The sequence below is a fragment of the Neovison vison genome, chromosome 13 (genome assembly GCF_020171115.1).
Source record: "Neovison vison isolate M4711 chromosome 13, ASM_NN_V1, whole genome shotgun sequence".
Classification (NCBI taxonomy): domain Eukaryota; kingdom Metazoa; phylum Chordata; class Mammalia; order Carnivora; family Mustelidae; genus Neogale; species Neogale vison.
This window is the reverse complement of record NC_058103.1, coordinates 128,536,910-128,563,045: the sequence shown is the minus strand read 5'-3', so window position 1 is coordinate 128,563,045 and position 26,136 is coordinate 128,536,910. Positions and strand designations below refer to the sequence as shown.

At 41.1% G+C, this 26,136-nt stretch overlaps 1 protein-coding gene across 1 annotated transcript in view; it reads left to right on the top strand.

Moving 5' to 3' along the window:
* Nucleotides 1-26,136, top strand: part of OCA2 (OCA2 melanosomal transmembrane protein) — a 442,782-nt gene that overhangs the window by 145,564 nt on the left and 271,082 nt on the right. Inside the window, exons 10-15 of the mRNA XM_044230697.1 lie at nucleotides 2,198-2,269; nucleotides 3,661-3,726; nucleotides 7,223-7,279; nucleotides 9,173-9,297; nucleotides 13,927-14,065; nucleotides 17,711-17,843. Coding sequence (XP_044086632.1) covers nucleotides 2,198-2,269; nucleotides 3,661-3,726; nucleotides 7,223-7,279; nucleotides 9,173-9,297; nucleotides 13,927-14,065; nucleotides 17,711-17,843 — 592 coding nt within the window. The remainder of the gene's footprint in view (nucleotides 1-2,197; nucleotides 2,270-3,660; nucleotides 3,727-7,222; nucleotides 7,280-9,172; nucleotides 9,298-13,926; nucleotides 14,066-17,710; nucleotides 17,844-26,136) is intronic.

Here is a 26,136-nt window from a genome sequence, read left to right as displayed (position 1 = left end):
TTCCACCAACATTTTCTTCATGATCACTTACGTATTCTCTATGAAGACTGAGGCTTCTCTGAGGGGCTTTCTTTTCTGAGTGCTCACCAAAATTGCTTTTAATGGTCTGTTAGTAGCAATGTAGGCTTTTCCTGGTGTGCCCTTCCATACTCTTCCACCCTCTACCCATTACCCAGTTCCAAAGCTGCTTCCACATTTTTTAGGTATTATAGGAGTGTCCCCACTTTTCAGTACTCATTTCTTAGGCCTGCTATAGCAAAATGCCACAAACTGGCTGGCTTATAAATGACAGACATTTATTTCACAGTTCTGGAGAATGGAAGGCAAGATCAAGATGAGGAGTCAGGTGAGGGGACTCTCCTGGGTTGCAGACTTTTCATTGTATCCTCACATGGTGGAAGAAGCAAGAGATCTCTCTGGATCCTCTTTTGTAATGGCACTTTTATTATCTTTTATAATCCATTCATGAGGAATCTGCCCTCATGACCTCATGACTTCCCAAAAGCCCAACTTCTAATATCATCATTTTAGGAATTAGAATTTCAACATATGAGTTTTGGGAGGACATAAACGTTCAGACCACAGCAGCAACCGTTAGCATGATACAGTTTTAAAATGTTCCATCACCCCATAAAGACATCCTGGGCCCATTTGCAATCAGTCTCTAGTGTTACCTCCAGCCTTAGGCAACCCCAATCTTTTTGTCTCTCTCTAAATTAATCTTTTCTGGATAGTTCATATAAATGGAATGATACAATATGCAGTCTTTTGTGTTTTATTTCTCTCACTGTGCATTATGCATTTTGGGTCGATTTTCATTTTATTTTAATTTTTTCAGTGTTCCAAGATTCATTGTTTATCCACCACACCCAGTGCTCCATGCAATACATGCCCTTCTTAATACCCACCACCGGGCTCACCCATCCCCCCCACCCTCTCCTTCATAACCTCAGTTTGTTTCTCAGAGTCCACAGTCTTTCATGCTTTGTCTCCCCCTCAGATTTACCCAATTCATTCTTAACATGGCATGTATCAATTGTTCCATGTTGTAACATATACTACTTTTTCTTTATCCACTTACCATGGATAGACATTTGGAATGTTTTCAGTTTTTGTCTATTTTTAATAATGTTGCTATGAACATTTATGCTTTATGTGAATTATTCAAAGATAAATCAAGGTATAGTAAATTTCTAAGAGTTTATTTGACCAAAATAAGTTTGAATTGGGCATTGCCAAACTGGGAGTGCTTAGGAGTGCTCTACCGACAGGAGTTATGGGAAAGACTTATACAGGGAAAAGGGGGAAACAGCAAAGAAATGATTTGATTAGCTATAGCTTAAGTGTTTGCCATATTTGGGATGTCTAGTTGGCTGTTTATGATGAGTTGTCCTTAGATTTTTATTTCTTAGCCTTGAGGTATTTATTATAGGCTTAGATTTTGGTTTCCTTAATGTAGGCTGCCAAGGTGTTGGAACCACTTCTGTTTAATGGCCTCATTTAATTAATTTAATTGGACATACATTTTTTCATTTCTCTTGAGTAAATTCCTAGGAGTGGAATTTCTGGTCATCTGGTAATTTATTATTTAACTTTTTAAGAAACTGCCAAACTTTTCTATAATGGCTGCACTATTTTACATTCCCACCAGCAATGTTGGAGGATTCCAATTTCTCTGCATCTTTGCCTTCATATTTTGTCTCAGAAATTTCATGTTCATTTGAATTATAATTAAATAGAAAAAGTACTTTCATGATTCAGTGATAACACTGAAGTCTCAATTAGATTAAACATTTGATTATATGCCTTTGGTTTAATAACAGTCTCAGCAATTGGGCAGAATTGATTTATGTTGTGGAACTAATGGTCTAGTTGCCTAGGGATGTATGGTAAATAATTAATGACAATTAACAGCATACTTCCTTATAGACCATACTTTAGCCTTCTGCTTCTACTTCTGGGTCATCTAATTATTCAGGAAATGAATTAGCTTTCTTTAAAAGGCAGACTGGTGCTATTTTTGTGTGTCTCTGGGGTGTCCAGGCTCTGAAACAGCAAGACCCATGATTTATTTATTTTGTCAATAGATAATGGTACAGAATGGCTGACATTAATGGATACAAATAGCAATATAGGCTTTTGTGCATTTTAAACCCCTGTGGACCAGAATGAAATAATTTCCTATTTTCCTTTCCAGATTGTTCACAGAACCCTGGCAGCCATGTTGGGTTCCCTTGCGGCATTAGCAGCACTAGCGGTGATAGGAGATGTAAGTTGCAACATTTTGAACCAACAGCTTGCCACTTGATAGAGTATAAAATTCGAAGACAGTCCAGGAACTAAGTGTTAGCAGATTATTTTCATTCTTTTATATACTATTTCCACATTTATCCCTCAGGAACCATGCTAGAAGTATGAACTAACAAACCTTTCAACATTGATGAGTATTTTTCATTTGACTTTATTGCAAACACATTTTTTTTATTCCTCATGTTGAGGAAAGGCTCATCATGATCACTCATTTGCCCCGGGCTGTATAGCAGAGTGGTTTTAGAGTTGACTCTGGATGCTGTCAGCCCTTGGGAACTGGAGCGGGCCATCCTGCCTGGAGCAGAAGTGAGAAATGGTGAGGTTGGGGTTCTGTCTTGCAGATACCAGGAAGGCCCTAGAGATGTGTGTTTGGGGGTTTATGGCACCCCATCAATGTCTGTGTGTGGCTTTTCTGGCAAGAATATAGAAATGAATGCAGGGAGGCAGGAGAGGCCAAGCACCCATTGGAGATGGAGGCCTGCCATTGTTTGAGGAGCAGCACACAGAACTGGATTGAAAACAACTCTATAGAATCTAAAGGAGGGTTCTGCAAAACACTACTACAGGCTCTTCAGTCAACCAAAGAATAATAACTGGTTTAAAAAACTACGTGGAGCTATGGTTATTTATTTATTTATTTATTTATTTAATTTTTCTAGCCTAGAGTTGGTATAAACAAATACTGACTCTAAGGGTAAAATGTCCCAGAGTCCTAGAGCTTACACATAAGCCACTGTTATTTCTATTAACTCTGTAGTAGTAGTATAGTATTAGTTATTTAATTTAGAAAACATTAATGTAGCACACAGCCTGTGCTGTGGGTAGCTCCCTGAGCCACAGTGCAATCTTTCCCAACAACTAGAATCTCGAAGTGCCCTTGCTTCACACTCCATGTTCCCATTTCCCCATGACTCCAGGCTTCCCTACTCTGCAGGGCTGTTAGAAGAAAAAGTGAGTGTGGATGGACAACTGATGAGTAGGACATGTGTGTCTTTCAGTTATTGCCAACCTGGCCTCATGGTCCAACACCAAGGAAGATATATGGGGACCTCACTAACCTCAGGGATCAATCCTGCAATTCAGGTTGCAGTTCATGGAGTTCCCAGGGACAGGATTTAAGAAATTTGTTTTTCTTATAACTAAATGCATAGGCTTGACATTGTTATGCCTTCAGTCACAAGTGGTGTTCCTTGATAATATACTCTAATTTCAAAGGCAAGGGGGTGGTATGATTTTTGACTATGGCCCAATGAATGGGCTTGCCATAAAGAATAGAACATTTTTTTAAACAACTTATCACCAGGAGGATAATGTCCAACATTAATTAGGAAATATGTGCTTTGATTGCAGAGACCCAGCCTGACCCATGTGGTGGAGTGGATTGATTTTGAGACCTTGGCCCTGCTATTTGGCATGGTAATTACAATCTTCCCAGTGGGACAGGGCTCCAAGCCTGCTGTAACCCAGCACCCTCCCTTTTGCTGTTACTGCTGATAATCTTTCATTATATTAAATATATTGTACTGCTTGACAATTAGGGCTTGATTAAGAAGTGTTCATGCAGGTCTAGACAGTTTCTCCTGTGGAGGAATGGAATGATTGGTGCTCTGGTTAGTTAGGTGGAGAATTGTAGTCATAGGCCTGTCTGATAGTTAAGTAATATTGCCATTTAAAAAATTTAGAAAAATTTTAAAATGGCCTTAAAATATAAAGTTACTTCTCTTAAAATATAAAATGGAATATTTTAAATAAGTGAACCAAGTAACTTTTGGTGATTGGAAAAACACCTATAGTTACATGGAAAATGGAAGAAATTGTCCTTAAGTAATAGTTTGTGTGTCATAAACTGATTTAACTAGAATAAGTAAAATCTGATAAGGGCCTGGACTGCAGTGGGAATGCTGCATGTGTTCTTGAACAGACCCCAAAACAGATAACTGGTCTGAAGGAAGGTTTTCTCTTTCTGGACAAAAGACCTGCTTTGCATAAAACAGGTTACTATATTCTTCTTCTTCTTTTTTTTTTTTTTTTTTTTTTGTAATTTTTATCCCGCTGGTAGTCAAAACAGAAGGCCATGCTACTGTAGGCTTTAATGTGATCCAAACTAGTTGCCTCCTCTCTGGGTAGGGTGTAAGGAGGCAAGGCAATGCTCTGAACTTAGGCTTTAAAGAGAAACTCATAATTCTCTTGGTCCTGAAAAGTATATAGTAGGGCCTGGGCACCTGGAAAGAAGAAAGAAGACAACAGATATCTCATAAAATAGTCTTAAAAACAAAACAAAACAAAACTTAGGGAAGTGTATATTTACCATTTTGCTAATATTTGAAACAGTTTGTAAAAAAACCCTTTAAATGGATGTTGTATTAGTTTCCTGGGGCTGCCATAATAAAGTACCAGAGATTTATGGCTTCAAAAACAGAAATTTATTTCCTCACATTTCTGGAGGCTGGATTTCTGAGATCGAGGTGTACGCATGTTTGGTACCTTCTGAGGCGTCTCTGCTTGAATTGTGGATAACATCTTTCCCCTGTATCTTTACCTGGTCTTCCCTTTCTGTGTGTGTCTGTGTGCTATCTCCTCTTCTTATAAGGTTATCAGTCATACTGGATTAGGGCTTCACTTTAACTTATTCTGAGGTACTAGGGTTAGGATTTTACCATAGGAATTTGTTGGGGAAAGTGGCACAATTAAGCCCATAACAAACGGTTTAATTTTTTTCTCAGTTGAAGTCAGTTCAGCAAGATTCTAGAATTTTGGAGGAGGAAAGATAATCTGTCCAGCCCCCTGCCTTTTCTTTATTTCATGGCAGTCAGCCACCTGTGGGGCTACTTACCCCAATCCCCAAATCTCTGTCTCTTCTGGGTAGTTTTGGCAGCAAATGTGTGGGCCAGCTTCCCACAACAATGGAGAACCATACAGGACCTACCTGTTCAATTCAGTTCATGCGAAACATCTATTAGTGAGTGAAGCACCACATTCTACAAACAGCAACAGGTAGAGGTGGTCATTTGGGTTAGGAAGAACATCAGTGGTCACTATAGATGAGATAGATATTTGTATTGAGTCTAAAATCATTTTTGGAAATTTCTGTTTTATGTGTTTTATTTGAAAGATAGTATTGGACCTACTCTTTTCTATGTAATTTACATAATTTAATTGAATTTTTACAACAGCCTTACAAGGAATAAAAAAATTTAAAGGTGAGCTTGTTTGGAGGTTCTAGCAGGGGAGTGCAGCTACTCGTATACCCTTGACCGAAGAACGGTCCTCTCCTCTATCGGGGAAGGTCGTCCTCTTCCACCGAGCGCGCAGCTTCGGGAGGGACGCACATGGAGCGGTGAGGGAGGAAGGGGACACCCGCCTAGCCAGCCAGATCAGCCGAATCAACCCTGGCAATCAATGGGGTGACAAACGTCGCAGCCAAAAATAATGAATAATGTTTTTCTGAAAATAAATAAATTGGAAAAAAAATTTAAAGGTGTCGGGAGGGACGCACATGGAGCGGTGAGGGAGGAAGGGGACACCCGCCTAGCCAGCCAGATCAGCCGAATCAACCCTGGCAATCAATGGGGTGACAGACGTCGCAGCCAAAAATAATGAATAATGTTTTTCTGAAAATAAATAAATTGGAAAAAAAATTTAAAGGTGAGGCAAGAAAACTGAAATACAGAGGATTAAATAATTTTGTTTGTACAAGGTTAAACTACTTTTAAGTGGCAAAATTAGTACTTGAACCTGCATCTTCTTGCTCCAGGTTCAATACATTGGTATAGTGCCATCTTGGGAGAGAGAATAAAGAATTTTCCAGAAAGTTCAGTCTGGTTGAAATGTCTGGTTGATTAGATTTAGAGTAAATGGGACATAATTTTTATTAGTGTCTGTGTGTCATCACTAGAAAGAAGCACAAGTTCTGGGTTTATATACATTTATATACATCACTAGAAAGAAGCACAAGTTCTGGGTTTATATACATATATACATAGAGAATAAACATTTCAGTGTAACTGTTCTTTTTTGCATATCTTGATCAAATTGGTGATGAAAATGTTTCATTATTTTAGGAAACAAAATTTAACCCTGTTTAAAAATCTTAAAATGTTTAGTTGCTTTTGTGGACACATAGGTACAGAAGGCCACATTCTGGCTCATTTCCTTTCCTGCTTCTAGCTTTGTGACTGCCAGCAAGTCATCTTCCATCTCTGCCCCATGGTTTCCTGGTCTGTAACAGAGTAATGATGGGTACTAGGGTGGCTCAGTTGGTTGAACATCCAGCTCTTGGTTTTGGCTTGAGTCATGGTCTCAGGGTCATGGGATTGGGCCTTGCATCAGGCTCCATGCTCAGCTCAGAGTCTGCTTGTCCCTCTCGCTCTCTTCCTTTCCCTGTTTGCTCTTTTTCTTTCTAACATAAATAAATAAAAATATTTTTTAAAAGATTTTATTTATTTGACAGAGAGAGAGAGAGAGATCACAAGTAGGCAGAGAAGCAGAGGAAGGAGGGAAGCAGGCCCCCTGCTGAGTAGAAAGCCCCATGTGGGACTCGATCCCAGGACCCTGGGATCATGACCTGAGCTGAAGGCAGAGGCTTAAAACACTGAGCCACCCAGGCGCCCCAATAAATAAAATCTTAAAAAAAAACAGAGAGTAATGATAATACCTGATGTTTGTTGTGAAGATTAGGTGGAATGATAATGTACCTTGGGTATATATCCCTGGACAAAAATATGGAGGGACAAACCTGCTCCATTCAGGAAGTTAGTGGACTACACTCAGCAAGAGAGCAAGAAGCTTGATGAAGAGGCACCTTTCATGCAGACGCCAGAGCTGAGATCTGTAACTGATCATTCTGATGTCTGTTCAGTGTACTGCACTGCTCAAAGATTGTCCATATCTCCTTTTTCTGTTTTCCCCACAGATGATCTTAGTAGCCATATTTTCAGAAACTGGATTTTTTGATTATTGTGCTGTAAAGGTAGGTTTGATGTGATATTTTATATTTATGTATTAATTAATTATTTTATTTTTTGCCATGACATATTCAGTTAATAAAACTACCATTTAAAGCAAATACTTTTTTTTCTTTTTTTTTCCAATTTATTTATTTTCAGAAAAACAGTATTCATTATTTTTTCACCACACCCAGTGCTCCATGCAAGCTGTGCCCTCTATAATACCCACCACCTGGTACCCCAACCTCCCACCCCCCCCCCACCACTTCAAACCTCTCAGATTGTTTTTCAGAGTCCATAGTCTCTCATGGTTAAGAAAATATTTTAAAGTTCCATCTCCTTTTCAAAATCACAGCTTTTGAAATAAGTCAAGCAGAGAGAGTCAATTATCATATGGTTTTACTTATTTGTGGAGCATAACAAATAGCATGGAGGACAAGGGGCATTAGAGAGGAGTAGGGAATTTGGGTAAATTGGAAGAGGAGGTGAACCATGAGACACTATGGACTCTGAAAAACAGTCTGAGGGGTTTGAAGTGGCGGGGGGGGGTGGGAGGTAGGGGTACCAGGTGGTGGGTATTATAGAGGGCACGGCTTGCATGGAGCACTGGGTGTGGTGAAAAAATAATGAATAATGTTTTTCTGAAAATAAATAAATTGGAAAAAAAATCACAGCTGTAAGACTGGTACAGTTGTTGTACAGAGTTAGGTGGCTCTGAGCAACACTTCCCTTTTCTTGTCAAACTGAAAAAAGATGGGATAGGGAGGGAGAAAAACCATAAGTGACTCTTAATCTCACGAAACAAACTGTGGTTGCTGGGAGAAGGGGGGTAGGGTTATGGACATTGGGGAGGGTATGCTTTTGGGTAAATTGGAAGGGGAGGTGAACCATGAGAGACTATGGACTCTGAAAAACAATCTGAGGGGTTTGAAGTGGCGGGGGGGGTGGGATGTTGGGGTACCAGGTGGTGGGTATTATAGAGGGCACAGCTTGCATGGAGCACTGGGTGTGGTGAAAAAAATAATGAATACTGTTTTTCTGAAAATAAATAAATTGGAAAAAAAACTGAAAAAAGAGATAAAGGAAAAGGGTATTTGAGTTGAATGTTTGTGTGGCATTAGTTTAATTGGCAAGTTGAAAGCTATATATCAAATATGCATTTTAGAACATCTAAATATTTTAAGTTATCAACTTCTGATTACTTGCTTTTTGGTGAAATGATTTCAGTGATTACTTTCTAATCATTGAACATACAAACATTCACTTTTATAAGTGTACTCCTGAGGAATCCACCAGCAAATTCTGACAGCCAGACTGTGCACTGGAGCTAACACTCAGGGCTGGTGAGAGATCTTGCTATGCTTTACTAATGCAAAGGCTAATGTTGTGCTTGATTTTTTTTTGAACTGGAAAGTTCTTTTAAAAGATTATTTACTCATCAAAGCCTTTTGCAAACTCTGAATGATAGAACTATGCTATGATTTTTGCCATCTTCATGTACTTTCAAATATCTGGCCTCTTCCTCTCAATATTGGTACTAAAAGTTCCTAAGATTTAAGTTGCCAACAATCATCAGGGTTAAGGGTCACAGCCCAGTCTGTCCAACCAAAAGGAGATTGTAAAATACGGATAATGTTAAAGGGATAGAGGGCCATAATCTTGTAATCAGTGAACCATCACAGGGCACTGTGAGAAGGAGAATCAGAGGGAAGGAATGTAAGCCATTGTGGGTTCAGAAAGTTCAGGTACAAAACATCATTTCCTCATCTTAGCAAATTTAGGAATTCATGGGTCTAAATTTTTCCACCATGCAGTGTTTTTGGACCCTTCATTCTTAGAATCCCTAATGAAAAGTCATATTTATTCTTCAACCCCACTGATCCTGGCTTGTTTTTTTCTATGTGTGTGCATCTCAGACATACCGACTATCTAGAGGAAGAGTGTGGGCCATGGTCATCATGTTGTGTTTTATTGCCGCTGTCCTGTCTGCCTTCCTGGACAATGTCACCACATTGCTGCTTTTTACTCCTGTGACCATAAGGTAGGTAGGCAGATTGGCCCTACCTGGGCATTAGGTCAGGCTCATGGTGGTGTTTTCTCACTATTCAATCTAGTCTCCACTTCCCTTTGCTGTTTTGCCCTGGTCTAGCCTATGCATCCCTTGGGACTGTGGTGATCAGTGCTCTTAGCTAAGGCTATGGTTTTGGCTGTGGCTATGGCTATGACAGCAGCAGCAATGGCCACAGAAATACTTGTGGGAGTCAGAAGACTCTGGCGTTGCTGTCCAGGGGTGGGGGGCAGACTATTAGGTGCCAGAAGTTCTTGGCCACTGGACTGGTCACAGGTGTGACAGAGCAGTGTGGGAGGTCTGGGAAGGGTGGGGCAGCCGTCTTGCTCTCACCAGGCTCCTTGGAGGGTTGCAGAACCTGGCCTGAAAAGACTTTGCAGGGTAACTTTGGGAAAGAGAGATTCAGTTTGATTTCATTTTATTTCTTTTAATTCCACCCACTTTATTTTTTTATTTTTGGCACTGTTGACATTTTATTTTATTTTATTTATTTTTTATTTTTTTTCCAATTTATTTATTTTCAGAAAAACAGTATTCATTATTTTTTCACCACACCCAGTGCTCCATGCAAGCTGTGCCCTCTATAATACCCACCACCTGGTACCCCAGCCTCCCACCCCCCCGCCTCTTCAAACCCCTCAGACTGTTTTTCAGAGTCCATAGTCTCTCATGGTTCACCTCCCCTTCCAATTTACCCAAATTCCCTACTCCTCTCTAACGCCCCTTGTCCTCCAAGCTATTTGTTATGCTCCACAAATAAGTGAAACCATATGATAATTGACTCTCTCTGCTTGACTTATTTCACTCAGCATAATCTCTTCCAGTCCCGTCCATGTTGCTACAAAAGTTGGGTATTCATCCTTTCTGATGGAGGCATAATACTCCATAGTGTATATGGACCACATCTTCCTTATCCATTCATCCATTGAAGGGCATCTTGGTTCTTTCCATAGTTTGGCGACTGTGGCCATTGCTGCTATAAACATTGGGGTCCACCGCTTTATTAATTAGACATTTATTGAGCATCAAAGCCCAGTTGCCCTGAATCTTCTGAAGCTTGAGCTTCAGAGCCTATCATTATTCAGGCCTCTTGCAAGGCCATGGAAGTATAATTTTATCCTGGGTGGCTCAGTGGGTTAAGCCGCTGCCTTCAGCTCAGGTCATGATCTCAGGGTCCTGGGATCGAGTCCCGCGTCGGGCTCTCTGCTCGGCAGGGAGCCTGCTTTCCTCTCTCTCTCTCTGCCTGCCTCTCCATCTACTTGTGATTTCTCTCTGTCAAATAAATAAATAAAATCTTTATCCATACTTTTAAAAAAAGATTTTATTTATTTACTTGAGAGAGAGAACATAAGTAGGGAGAAAGGCAGAGAGAGAAAGAGAATCTCAAACAGACTCTGTACTGAGCTTGGAGCCTGATGCCAGACTTGATCTCAGAACCCTGAGATCATGAGCTGAGCTGAAATCAAGAATTGGACTCTCAACCTACTGAGCCATCCCCATTTATCCATACTTAATGTTATTGATTTTGAGGATGGTTCCCCAGCATATCATGGTCCTTCCATGCTTGGACCCATCATATTCTGGTGTTTGGCTGGTCTTAGGAAAGCAGGTATTCTAGGGGTTGAGGGGAGCTAGCTACATAATAAAGGGTCCCAGACAAGTCACTTTAGCTACACTAATCTGGGTTGCACCATCAAAGGGACTAACCCAAGCTAGTGTTTTGAGGATTCTGCTGGACAAGAGACCCTCCTGGTCATGAGGCATGAGGCATGAGGCATGAGGCATAGCAAGTTCAAAGTAATCAATAAGGGCTACTTCCAGGGCTCAGTACTAATTCTAGGTGATGTCTTTGGCATTTGAAGAATGGTTACTCTCAGAGGTGGAGTGAATTGGCGCAGAGGGAAGAGTTTGGGGAGAGGAAGAAGAGGGTGGAGAGGAGCAGAGAGCAGACAGAGTCCCCATGGGTGCAGCCTACAGTATGGAGAGTTGGTTTTTTGTCTAAGTTCCCACAAACTTGGCTGCCTTGTCCCCTCTGTGCACTTGGGCACAGATTTGGGATGAGGGACACTGGACTCAGGCTTCCTGTGAGGGGAGCATGGCACCTCCTAGTATGTGGGGTTCTTCTGAGGGCAAATGAAGGCTAGAATGAACATCTTTAAAGGGTGCTCTAAACTGTAAATGTACTACTAATGGAAGGCACCAAATTCTGCTTCAAGGAGACCTCAGGGGGCAAGAGGAAGGCCACACTCACCCCCCTCCAACCAGGGCGACTCTGCTGCGGTCACTGATATGAAAACCATAGTGTTGCCTACATGTGCCAGGTCCTAGCATCTCATTCATTGCATTCTCTGATGGCAGCTCCAATGAGAGTGGGCTTCCAGAGGAAGCCCATATTCCTGGCATCCCTCAGCCTTGCTAGGATTTGTTTATATCCTCCTTATATCCATGAGCCAACTCTGTAATTTTCTGTGAGAGTAGCAGTTCCATTTATTATCTAAACATGGCATCTTTCAAGATTCAAGTGTTAGTGTGCTCAGATTCACTATTTATATTACCATACTATTCATGACTTTATGAGCTTAATCACATTCTGCCTTTGTCTGGAGTAGCATTAGTCTTCACAGTTAAACAGCTAAGCCCATTTACATCAGATGCCATCTCTGTGCTTGCTCCAGCATTATTGATTAGTGTACACTATTTTCTTGCTGGAGGCAGATCCTGGGAGCTTTCTCAGCTGAGAGCTGCTGCTGTTACTGTTTGGGGTCTGATCCTCTTTTTGAATTCATTTCTGTCCCTGGTTCCTGGATACCATTTCCTCTTCAGCTTACACACAGCTCTGTAGGCAGATTACCGCCCCCCCCCCCAACACCTAGGTGTGCTGTTGGTTATGCTCTGTGCTGGGAGATGGTAGGAAGGGCCCCCTGACTGCAGCAGCTTGGATACCCAAAGCCTGGTTTCTGTATAGAAGTGGGCACTGCTGATGTGTAGGTGAGGTGGGCCATGATATGTTTCCCAAACCTTCTTTAAGGCAATGTTTTTCAATTTCATGCTCACTGGATCTACCCAGGGAGCTGTAGAATGCTGCTGTCTGTCCAAACCCACTCCCAGGGATTGATCTGTCACGGGGTTGGATAGCAGGATTTTCAAAGGTTCCCAGACAAATCTAGTGTGCAGCCAAGGTAGGTACACACAACTGTAGAATGTGTACTCCATCTCCAAGTAGGAGGTCCACAGGAAGGGTGAGGAGACACGGTAAGGGCTCAGCATCTGAGAAAGGGAAGGTGGGTAAAGAATTAGGGTGGTAGGCTTGGTGTGAGTTACTGAGTGTTGTTACTTTGTGTGCTGCCCCACCCCTGACTCAGAGGGATCTGGTGGCCAGCACCATTCACTTGTGCCAGGGCATGCACTCAGGGAAATGTGCTCCCTCCAGATCTGTGGGGAGTCTGATGGGGTATATGTCCACATGGGTGGTTAAGATGGATGGTCATTTAACTTTCAGAGAAATGCAATTCTGAGCGTTAACTGCAAAATTGTTGCAACATTATTGCAACATTGTTGTCTTTGTTTATCCTCCAACATTGCATTTCTTAGAGGTGTGTGTGTATGTGTGTGCACCTGTCCTGTACAAGCAAGTGCTTTTAAGAATATTTAGGTTGCACATGTGTTGGAGAGGATGTGGAGAAAGGGGAACCCTCTTCCACTGTTGGTGGGAATGCAAGTTGGTGCAGCCTCTTTGGAGAACAGTGTGGAGATTCCTCAAGAAATTAAAAATAGAGCTTCCCTAGGACCCTGCCATTGCACTCCTGGGTATTTACCCCAAAGACACAGATGTCGTGAAAAGAAGGGCCATCTGTACCCCAATGTTTATAGCAGCAATGGCCACGGTCGCCAAACTATGGGAAGAACCAAGATGCCCTTCAACGGATGAATGGATAAGGAAGATGTGGTCCATATACACTATGGAGTATTATGCCTCCATCAGAAAGGATGAATACCCAACTTTTGTAGCAACATGGACGGGACTGGAAGAGATTATGCTGAGTGAAATAAGTCAAGCAGAGAGAGTCAACCATCATATGGTTTCACTTATTTGTGGAGCATAACAAATAGCATGGAGGACAAGGGGCATTAGAGAGTAGTAGGGAATTTGGGTAAATTGGAAGGGGAGGTGAACCGTGAGAGACTATGAACTCTGAAAAACAGTCTGAGGGGTTTGGAGTGGCGGGGGGGTGGGAGGTTGGGGTACCAGGTGGTGTGTATTATAGAGGGCACGGCTTGCATGGAGCACTGGGTGTGGTGAAAAAATAATGAATAATGTTTTTTCTGAAAACAAATAAATTGAAAAAAAAAAAAAGAATATTTAGGTTGCAGGGGTGCCTGGGTGGCTCAGCGGGTTAAGCCGCTGCCTTCGGCTCAGGTCATGAACTCGGAGTCCTGGGATCGAGCCCTGCATTTCCTCCTCTCTCTCTGCCTGCCTCTCTGCCTGCTTGTGTTCTCTCTCAATAAATCTCTCTCTCTCAAAAAAAAAAGAATATTTAGGTTGCACATGGGCTTGTCAATTGAATAGTATGGCTACTACTTTTATTTTCCTCCATGTGACAGATTATGTGAGGTGCTCAACCTCAATCCCAGACAAGTCCTGATAGCAGAAGTGATCTTCACAAATATTGGAGGAGCTGCCACTGCCATTGGGGACCCACCAAATGTCATTATTGTTTCCAATCAGGAGTTGAGGAAGATGGTATGTATGTACCAGTGTAACAGGGTTGCTTTCAATAAATATAGATCCCAGCTTACTTGCTCACTTAACATTCTACCCAACGTGGAAGCTTTTATTAGAAACTAAACTCTTCCATATCACTTCTTCATATTAAGTGCTATTGGTTATCTTGAGAGGGAAGTTAGGTGATTGATCCAGCAGTGTAGAGTGAGGTGGTCTGATGATAAGATAACATTATCTACTTAATCATAGTATGTTATATTAGTGGGAACTGAAGTTTCTTCCAACTAATATAAAGAATAAAATTATCTTTTATCATTTGTCCCCTTTTATCAAATGTCCCCTTGCATTTTTCAATGTAGTGAATGAATATAGTGAAGAATTTAAGATTTTTTTGGGAAAGGATCATAAAATGAAGGTGTTTAGGAATTTTTTGAAAGCTCTTATAAATATGAATGTATAAATGGCTATCAGACACATGAAAAAATGTTTATCATTACTAGCCATTAGGGAGATTCAAATTAAAATTACGTTGAGATACCACCTTACACCACTTAGAATGGCCAAAGCTAGCAAGACAGGAAACAACATGTGTTGGAGAGGATGTGGAGAAAGGGGAACCCTCTTACACTGGTGGTGGGAATGCAAGTTGGTGCAGCCACTTTGGAGAACAGTGTGGAGATTCCTCAAGAAATTAAAAATAGAACTTCCCTATGACCCTGCCATTGCACTCCTGGGTATTTACCCCAAAGATACAGATGTAGTGGAAAGAAGGGCCATCTGTACCTCAATGTTCATAGCAGCAAGGGCCACGGTCGCCAAACTGTGGAAAGAACCAAGATGCCCTTCAATGGACGAACAGATAAGGAAGATGTGGTTCATATACACTATGGAGTATTATGCCTCCATCAGAAAGGATGAATACCCAACTTTTGTAGCAACATGGATGGGACTGGAAGAGATTATGCTGAGTGAAATAAGTCAAGCAGAGAGAGTCAATTATCATATGGTTTCACTTATTTGTGGAGCATAACAAATAACATGGAGGACATAGGGAGATGGAGAGATGATGAGAATTGAGGGAAATTGGAAGGGGAGGTGAACCATGAAAGACTATGGACTCTGAAAAATAATCTGAAGGTTTTGAAGGGGTGGGGGGTGGGAGGTTTGGGGAGCCAGGTGGTGGGTATTAAGGAGGGAACATATTGCATGGAGCACTGGGTGTGGTGCAAAAACAATGAATTCTGTTATGCTGAAAATAAATAAAAAAAGAATGTATAATTTCTTTGCACACTAAAGTAAAAACAAAGTATTAGAGAGTGAAAATGGTATTTTATTTGTCTTAAGAATTAAAATTATGTAATTTTCATGACCCTGAAATCATGACTTGAGCTGAAATAAAAAATTGGACACTTAACTGACTAAGCTACCCAGGTGCTCCTTAACTATCTTTTAAGTAACAGTTGAAAAATGTGTATAGGGGGAGCCGTGTCCCCGGTGCTTCTGAATGACATCTCACAGGTCAGAAGAGGGCTTCCTCCATGGGATGTTTCTCTGGGCTTCCCCACCATGCTGGGGTGTTCTTTTGGTGCTCTTCTACCACTGATTTCTTCCACTTCATCAACGGACAACTTAGATGTTATCGCTCTCAGCTGCTTTATGCTCTTTCTTTCTGGTCACTTCTTCTCTGTCTTCTTCGTGGATTTTCTGCTTCCACATGGCTCTTCAATTTCTGTGGGCCTTGGGGTTCTGCTTTTTTGATCATCTTTCCTCTTTGGTCAGCATTCTGTAGCAGAGCTCATGCCCCCATGGCCTGTTCTCTTTTCTGTGTACTGGGATCACTCACTTCTGCATGTCTGCAGAACATGGAAAGTTCTTACTTCCCTCAGATCCATGTATGTCATGACTTCTCCTCTATATATTCAATGCATTCTTCACATGCAGCTTGTCCCACACCAGATCCTTCCTGATATCACACCCATTCTTACAGCACTGGGGGTCTTTTCCTTGTTGAGTCTCCACAGATGATTCTATCTTCAGATTACACCATGATATTTACTAAGACAGTCAACAGATTCAGCTAAGTCCTACAACTCAGTTGATTATTTTGACTTGTCCCAGAGTTAGCATGAAAGCCTCCTCCCTAGAAGATGATATTGGTGGGCCAAAATTTACTCAGCTGGATCCCCCTTGAATATATGTAGTGTATGAGGCTGTGGATTTTCTGATTCTGGGGGAGATCCTCTGTTCAGAGTTTTACATGCCTCAAATTTTGGACACCTCCAGTGTAGAATGAGGACTTTGTGGAAAACTAAGAAGAAAGTAGCTGAGTGGAGGCAAAACCAAAACAGTATAAAAAAGACTAAAAGGGACAAAATAGAACCAGTACCTTGCAAGAAAGGGCTGTGTTTAATCATTGTACTGATGCAATTATAATAGTGGTTGGGTTTGTTACCAAAGACGTTAAAGAGAAGAGTGTAGGAAATTACAGAGGTGTGTAAAGCAGCAGGGAAGTCCAGATACATGCACGTAATAAGCTTAGTGAAAATATTTACATTCCATGATATGTAGCATCTGCCTCTATTATTTCTTAAAATTTTTCAGCTGGGATTGTCCCCCTCTGCATTGTTCTCACTTGATAAGTCCACCCATTACAACTTGAGTAGCAACCAAATACTTCCACTCAAGGCTGTGTTATTTTGTTGTGGTTCCCCTTCCAGGAACTCCTTCCTTTTCTTTCTTTAATTTACCCTTCCCTTTTTTCCCCCTAATTGTCCCATCATTTCTAATTGGACAAAAATTTATAGCTAACATGTGCAAAAAAGGATCCAGAACTCAGGATGCAAGCACCTCTGCCTCACACCTTCCTTCAAAAAATATTAATTACATTCAGGGATCATCTGTATATATCTGCTGAAGGTATAAGCACAGGGTAAAAGACAGAAAAAACCAGCCAGTGATGTTGCTAACTTATTCCCTGACAGATTAACGTAGTGGGGGTTTTTACTCCAAAACATCCTCAGTAGCTGACCATGGCAAGTAGTTCTGCAGAGAGGGAAAGGAAGTCTGAGGAGAGGGAGAAGGTCCTGCCTGGACCCATTATGGCCAGCTGGGATGCTCTGGGCTACCTCAGTCCTGTTGGCCATTGGCTTCCCTGCAGAGGCAACCCTGAAGAGGGCTGTGCTCTCCAGCCAAGGATGTTCTTTCATTAAAACTTAGCAGGGACTTAAACCAAATATTTAAAAAACCCAACTTGCCTTGAAATGGACAAATATTACCATATAGTTTTATGCTTTGCCCCCATCTGTCTCTTTTCATCCTGGGAGATTGTGTCAGTCCAGTGGTGAATGTAGACCCAGTTAACATTGAGATTGTCTGTGATAGCCTGTTTTTGTTTTCTCCTAAGGTTTCTTGCTATTCAGGTAGGGAAGGAAACAAACTTTAAACATTTTCAAAGTTGTAGAGAAGAACACCTGTTCTGTGGGTTTTGGGCTGGGCCCTGTGACCCTTGAATTAACATCCATCACCCTGATGTGCCTGCCCCTGCTGGCTCTCAGTGCTTAGCACTCCCTGGATCCATCATTTGGGGAGCAGTCTTGAATTGGGAGCTATGCCTGTGCAGTGGAAAATCCCTTCTGTCAATTCATTCCCCTTTCCTATTTCCAGGGCCTGGACTTTGCAGGATTTACTGCACACATGTTTGTTGGGATTTGCATCATTCTCCTGTTCTCCTTTCCACTCTTCAGACTCCTTTTCTGGAACAAAAAACTTTATAACAAGGAACCCAGTGAAATTGTTGGTGAGTATAAGCATGTCCTCACATAGCCTCAGAGTGTACTATCATAATATTATTATTTTCCAGAGGAAGTTGCCACAGCAATGCAGAAGGTTTCTTATATGTAGAACATGAGGGAAGTGTCAGTCATTGGGATGCTGCATGCTTAGTATGTTCCTGGCTGCCTCCTGATACGCTCTGTGCTTTCAGGGGCTATAATTCATGGGCCTTTCCTATTTTATTCAGGGTAAAATGTGGGAAGCAGTGGCCACTGTATATAGTTTCATGTCATGACATCATTAAATCATGTATGTACAACACAAGTAGTATGGCATGGAGACTGTAGTGTTCAAACCTGTCATACTTTGAGTTTAAAGATGATTACAAAAATAGAAATATAACCCAGCACAGAGGGTACTTTACCTTGTCAATCAAGAGTGTATTGATGAGTTACCAGCCAGCAGGAAGACGGCTCATGATCACCTTATGGCTTTGCATTTTCCTTACTTAAAATTTTTAGTAAATGTTTTAGTTACTGATCAGGATATATTAGAAGCAATAATTTATTTGGGAAACAGCCAGACTCTCCTCAGCCAGACCCTGTAGAGGGTGTTGTGCAGGTTGCCTGGGTAACACAGCATATCTGGGTGACAGGAGTACAGTGACAAAGGTACATTTGTTTCTTTGTGGTTTCAGAGCTCATAGATTGTATATTTGCCCCCTCATTCTGTTATTCCTCTGTGTTGTACAGGACTTAAATTTTTCTTTATATTTAGTAAGATAAACAAATGTCATTTCTGTATGAAAAGCTGAGGATCTAAGTATATTCTTATCAGTCCTCTTGCTCATCAAATGGTGACTGTACTGGGACGCCTGGGTGGCTCAGTTGGTTAAGCAGCTGCCTTCGGCTCAGGTCCTGATCCCAGCGTCCTGGGATCGAGTCCCACATCGGGCTCCTTGCTCAGCAGGGAGCCTGCTTCTCCCTCTGCCTCTGCCTGCCTCTCTGTCTGCCTGTGCTCGCTCTCTCTCCCTCTCTCTCTGACAAATAGATAAATAAAATCTTTAAAAAAAAAGATGGTGACTGTACAAAGCAGATTGGCCTTTCTTTCATGTGTGATTTTTGTATTTGAAAGTTGACTATTTTTGTTCTAGTTTGGAAAACATTGTCTTCCTTTCATATACCCTCTCAAGAGTCATCTATGTAAAAAAAGCTTGTTTGTAGTAAAATTTAGTCACCCAGATCTTCCGGAGAAATGAAATGATAAGCAGAAATTTCTATGTTAGGCAGTACTTATTAACAACATGCACAAGACATTGGAGTGTCCTTGTGAATGTAGAAATGGTACTTCAAATATGATCAAGCAATAAGGAATTTCTGGGTGGCCTCTCAGCCTAGCCCCAAGTGAAGGTGATGTAAGTTCAGGACAATTGAGCACACTCCCTATGCTTTGGCTGCTCATGGCACAGTAGGAATGGTATAGACCCCACCTGAGAGGACTTGAGTGTAGGGGATAAGCCCAGGGTGGGGGACTGGAGGGAAGAGGGGGTGCAGGCACAGGTGTTGGAGGCCAAATAGAAAAGTGGTTTTGGTTGCAAGGTTGTTATAACTTCATGCTGATGTAGTGTAGTTTACTTCTTTTGGATGAAGACTGTATTTTCTTTTTTTTTTTTTTTTCCCCCAATTTATTTATTTTCAGAAAAACAGTATTCATTATTTTTTCACCACACCCAGTGCTCCATGCAAGCTGTGCCCTCTATAATACCCACCACCTGGTACCCCAACCTCCCACCCCCCCGCCACTTCAAACCCCTCAGACTGTTTTTCAGAGTCCATAGTCTCTCATGGTTCACCTCCCCTTCCAATTTACCCAAATTCCCTACTACTCTCTAACGCCCCTTGTCCTCCATGCTATTGGTTATGCTCCACAAATGAGTGAAACCATATGATAATTGACTCTCTCTGCTTGACTGATTTCACTCAGCATAATTCTTGATAGCATTGATAATTCATCATCTCTGGCAGTCTACAGAACAGGCTGTGTGCCTTTCTTGAGAAAAAAGAGTCCCAGACCCTGCTGTCATCTTACAGCTTTATAATGGGGAAAGTAACTATACATGATCCCATTACTTCCCTGTTTTGAAGAAAAATTTAATCAAAATTCACTTTTTAAAATGCCTTGATCCACTTTTGCCATTGACCTATGTATTAGTTTTCCAGGACTGCTGTGACAGAGTACCACAGACTGAGTGGCTTAAACAACAGATGGCTTATTTCTACAGATGCTAAGAGGGCTTAATAAGCCAGAACAGATGGCTTATTTCCTCACAGTTCTGGAGGCTGGAAGTCCAAAACCAAAGGGCCTGTAAGTTGGTTGGCTCTGAGGTAGGATATGTTCCAGGCCTGTTTCCTTGGCTTTTAGATGGTCATATTTACGTTTAAATGGATTTTTCCATTTGTGTCTGGGTCCACAATTCCCCCATTTATAAGGATACCAGTCATCTTGGATTTGTAGCCACCCTAATGACCTCACTTAACTAATTATACCTGCAACAACCCCATTTTTAAGTAAGGTCACATTGTGAGGTACTGGAGATTAAGACTTCACCACATGAATTTTTTTTGGAGGGGGACAAAATTCAACCCATAACAACCAGAGACATTCAGAATGTTTTATCATCCACTAGTATACATAAAATTTGATAATTTAATATATAGGGTTAGTTTTCTGATGGAAAGGATTCTGATTGGAGAACTAAGGAAATTGATCACAATGGATGATTGTGTGGGCATAGCTGTACTTCAGTGGAGAGTTAGAAAGTTATCTTGTCCAGTTATGCCAGGTTCTACCTAACTGCCCTAGTGATCAGAATTACCTGAGAACAATAGTTGCAGGTTTAGGTTACCAGCCCACCCCCAGAAATTCTGTGCTGTTAATAAGCTCTTCTGGATAATGCTGTCTTGACATGAATTTGGGATACACAGATTTAGAAGTATATGAAACAAGTCTGTATAACCAATTCCTCCACTCTTCCTGAGTAAGGAGCTGAATAAAGCTTTGAGGGAAGTGGGAGGAGATGGCTGGGACCTTCCTGATGCTGAAACCCTATGACAAGGCCAAGGCAAGCTATGAGTCAGCACAGAGTGACACAGAGTGTCAGGGCAATTGCTGTGGGCCACCATGGGTCATAGGGCTCTCCAATTTGAGAATGCTTATTATAAGTACAAATTCTCAAGCCCTATCCTAGAGATTTGGTTTTAGTAGGTCTATAGTGGCATCCAGAGCATATGTATGAATCAGGCTTGGCTATGTTGCAGTGAAAAAGTAACGCTGCCCTATTCTTTTCCCATCTTTGGCTTCATTCCCACCATGCGCTGGCATTATCATTTCTCAGAGCCTTGGGATGTTGGTCATCGGAGCAGAGAGAACCACTTGTTCCACCCCATTATTGACTGACACATGATGACTCTGTTCATAGCTTGTCATCCTGATTGTCACTAGGCTCCACTGGTCACAGGGTGAGTCAGACTAGCAAGTGCCCAGATTGGAAAAGAAAATGACTTATTTGGTAAAAAGCACAAATAACTACCAAAGTCTGCCCTCCTCACCAAATATCAGCTAAGGCTGCTTCTTGTTAATATTTTGTACAGAATTTTTGTGTCTGTGTACATTAGGGATACCTGTGTAGAATTTACTTTCTCATAATGGCTTTTTTGCTGTCTGCATAGAAGCACATCCTTCTCTTCAATTTTTTTGAATGAGATGGTGTAGAATTGCTAGTACTGTCCCCTTAAATATTTGCCAAGACATTTGCACACATCCCAGGACCCTGGGATCACGACCTGAGCCGAAGGCAGAGGCTTAACCCACTGAGCCACCCAGGCGCCCCCTTTTGCAAGTTTCTTAAAGTAGAAGCTAAGGTTATTGATTTTATATATGCCTTCTTTTCTTTTTTTTTTTTTTTTTGAAAATTTTACATTTGTCATTTATTTTTTGTCATTTTTTTTCCAATTTATTTATTTTCAGAAAAACAGTATTCATTATTTTTTCACCACACCCAGTGCTCCATGCAAGCCGTGCCCTCTATAATACCCACCACCTGGTACCCCAACCTCCCACCCCCCTGCCACTTCAAACCCCTCAGACTGTTTTTCAGAGTCCATAGTCTCTTATGGTTCACCTCCCCTTCCAATTTACCCAAATGCCTTCTTTTCTAATACAGGTGTTCAGTGCTCTGAATTTCTGTCCAATTAATACTTTAGTGACCTGCCACCAATTCTCATATGTTTTATTTAATTTCCATACAGTTTAAATTACTTTCTAAATTCCCATTTATTTCTTTGATCCTTGGATATTTTACATGTAAATAATTCACCAAATAGAGATTTTGCAGTTACCTGTATCAGAGAATACCCTTGATAAATCTTGAATCCTTTAAAAGTTATTAATACTATTTTATAGCTAGGATGTCTAGCATTATAAACGTTCTATGTGCACCAGAACAGAATATGTACTCTGCTCTGTTGGGTGGAGCATTGTCAGTATAGTCAGTTATGTCAAGTTGGTTGATAACATTATTCAAGTCTTCTGTATTTGATTTTCTGTCCACTTGTTCTATCAGTTACTAAAGGATGGAAATAGAAATCTCTAATTACCATTGTGGATTTGTCTCTTTTTTTGCAGCTATGTGATTTTTTGCCTTATATATTTCGAAATTCTGTTACTAGAATATGTAAATATTTAAAGTTGTTATTTCCTCTTGAAGAATTAACACCATATAAATCATTATAAAATGACCTTCCCTATCCATAATCATGTTCTTGTTCTGAAATCAATTTTGTTGCTAATATAGCATTTCCAGATTTCTCTTCACTAGTGGTAGCATAGTATATCTTTCATTGTCTTTTGTTTTTTGTTTAGTTTTTATTTTTATTTTTAATTTTTTTTAAAAAAATTTTTTCAATTTATTTATTTTCAGAGAAACAGTATTCATTATTTTTTCACCACACCCAGTCTCCATGCAATCCGTGCCCTCTATAATACCCACCACCTGGTACCCCAACCTCCCACCCACCCCGCCACTTCAAACCCCTCAGATTGTTTTTCAGAGTCCATAGTCTCTCGTGATTCACCTTCCCTTCCAATTTACCCCAACTCTTTTTAAATTGAAATTCAATTAATTAACATATAATGCATTGTTGGTTTCAGAGGTAGAGGTCAGTGATTCATCAGTCTTATATAATACTCGGTACTCATTACATCACGTGCCCTCCTGCATGTCCATCATGAAGTAACCCCATCCCCTTATCCCCATCCCCTCTAGCAACCCTCAGTTTGTTTCCCATGATCAAGAGTCTCTTATGGTTTGTCTCCCTCCTTGATTTCATCTTGTTTTATTTTTCCTCTCTTCTCCAGTGATCCTCTGTTTTGTTTCTTAAATTCCACACATCAGTGAAATAATATGATAATTGTCTTTTTCTGATTGACTTATTTCACTTAGCATAATATCCTCTAGTTCTATCCACATTGTTGCAAATGGCAAGATTTATTTTTTTAATGCATGAGTAGTAGTCCACTGTCTATATATACCACTTCTTCTTTATCCATTCATCTGTAAATGGACATCTGTGCTCTTTCTGTAGTTTGGCTATTATGTACATTGCTGCTATAAACATTAGGGTGTATGTGCCTTTTGAGTCACTATGTTGGGCAATTGCTGAGTCACAGAGTAGCTCTATTTTCAACTTTTTGATGAACCTTAATACTGATTTCCAGAGGGGCTGTAACCAGCTTGCACTCCCAACAATAGTATAAGAGGGTTCCTGTTTCTTCACATCCTTGCCAACATCTGTCTTTTCATGACTTGCTAATTTTAGCCATTCTGACTGATGTGAGGTGGAATCTCATTGTGGTCTTGATTTGTATTTTCCTGATGCCAAGTGATATTGAGCATTTTTTCATGTGTCTCTTGACCATTTGTATGTCTTCTTTGGAGAAATGTGTTCATGTCTTCTGTCCATTTCTTGACTGTATTTTCTGTTTTTCTTTTGGGTGTTGAGTTTGAAAAGTTCTTTACAGATATTGGATATCACGGTGCCTTTATATTTAAAGTGCATTTCTTGCAAGAAGCTAACATTTGGGTCTTGTTTTTTTAATCCAACTTTATAATCTCTGCCCTTTAATTGATATGTTTAGATTATTTATATTTAAGATGATTAATGATATGATTAAATTGAAGTGTATTGTCATGTTGTTTTCTATGTGTGCCTTCTCTTCTTTATTGCCTTTTCCCTCACTTTATGCCTTCTTTTGGATTAATTTAGTATTTTAAAAATATTCATTTTTTGACTATCAGACACATGAAAAAATGTTCATCATCATTAGCCCTCAGGGAGATTCAAATTAAAACCACATTGAGATATCACCTTACACCGGTTAGTGAAATAAATGGCCAAAATTAACAAAACAGGAAACAACATGTGTTGGAGAGGATGTGGATAAAGGGGAACCCTCTTACACTGTTGGTGGGAATGCAAGTTGGTGCAGCCTCTTTGGAGAACAGTGTGGAGATTCCTCAAGAAATTAAAAATAGAGCTTCCCTATGACCCTGCCATTGCACTCCTGGGTATTTACCCCAAAGACACAGATGTCGTGAAAAGAAGGGCCATCTGTACCCCAATGTTTATAGCAGCAATGGCCACGGTCGCCAAACTATGGAAAGAACCAAGATGCCCTTCAATGGATGAATGGATAAGGAAGATGTGGTCCATATACACTATGGAGTATTATGCCTCCATCAGAAAGGATGAATACCCAACTTTTGTAGCAACATGGATGGGACTGGAAGAGATTATGCTGAGTGAAATAAGTCAAGCAGAGAGAGTCAATTATCATATGGTTTCACTTATTTGTGGAGCATAACCAATATCATGGAGGACAAGGGGCGTTAGAGAGGAGTAGGGAATTTGGGTAAATTGGAAGGGGAGGTGAACCATGAGAGACTATGGACTCTGAAAAACAATCTGAGGGGTTTGAAGTGGCGGGGGGGTGGGAGGTTGGGGTACCAGGTGGTGGGTATTATAGAGGGCACGGCTTGCATGGAGCACTGGGTGTGGTGAAAAAATAACAAATAATGTTTTTCTGAAAATAAATAAATTGAAAAAAAATATATTCATTTTTGGGGAGGAGTCAAGATGGCGGAGAAGTAGCAGGCTGACACTACTTCAGATAGCAGGAGATCAGCTAGATAGCTTATCTAAAGATTGCAAACACCTACAAATCCAATGGCAGATCAAAGAGAAGAAGAACAGCAATACCAGAAACAAAAAATCAACCACTTTCTGAAAGGTAGGACTGGAGGCAAAGTGAACCCAAGGCGATGGGAAGATAGACCCAGGGTTGAGGGGCCGTCTCCCGGCAAACGGCGGAGCAATGGTGCACAAAATCAGGACTTTTAAAAGTCTGTTCCACTGAGGGACATCTCTCCAGAGGCTAAACTGGGGTGAAGCCCACGCGGGGTCAGCGTGGCTTCAGGTCCTGCAGGGTCACAGAAGGATTGGGGGTGTCTGAGTGTCACAAAGCATACAGGTATTAGAACGGGGATGCCAGCTACAGAGACAGAGCCAAGGAGTGAGCTCCCAGCTCGGGGTTACCTTGAACCAGTCGCAGGCTTGGTGAGCTCTGAGCGCGGCCGGAGGCCACAGAGACGGGAGTAATTGGGCGCTGTTCTCCGAGGGCGCACTGAGGAGTGGGGCCCTGGGCTCTTGGCTCCTCCTGGTCAGAGCCTGGGAGGCCACCATTTTCATTCCCGTCCTCTGGAATGCTACGGAAAGCACTCAGGAAAGCAAACCCAAGTGGATTACTCAGCTCGGGCCCTAGTAAGGGCAGTGCAATTCCGCCTGGGGCAAAGACACTTGACAATCACTACAACAGGCCTCTCCCCTAGAAGATCAGCAAGAAATCCAGCCAGGACCAAGTTCACCTACCAAGGAGTGCAGTTTCAATACCAAGGAGAGCAGCGGAATTCAAGAGGATGAGAAAGCAAAGCACGGAACTCATGGCTTTCTCCCCATGATTCTTTAGTCTTGCAGTTATTTTAATTTTTTTAACTTTTTTTTACGTTTTTAACATTTTTAAAGTAGTTTATCTAAATATATATATTTTTTCTTTTATACTTTTTCCTTGTTGTTTTCTGTTTTTTTAATTGCTTCCTTTCTTTCTTTCTTTTTTTTCTTTCTGAACCTCTTTTTATCCCCTTTCTCCCCCCTCACAATTTGGAATCTCTTCTAATTTGGTTAAAGCATATTTTCCTGGGGTTG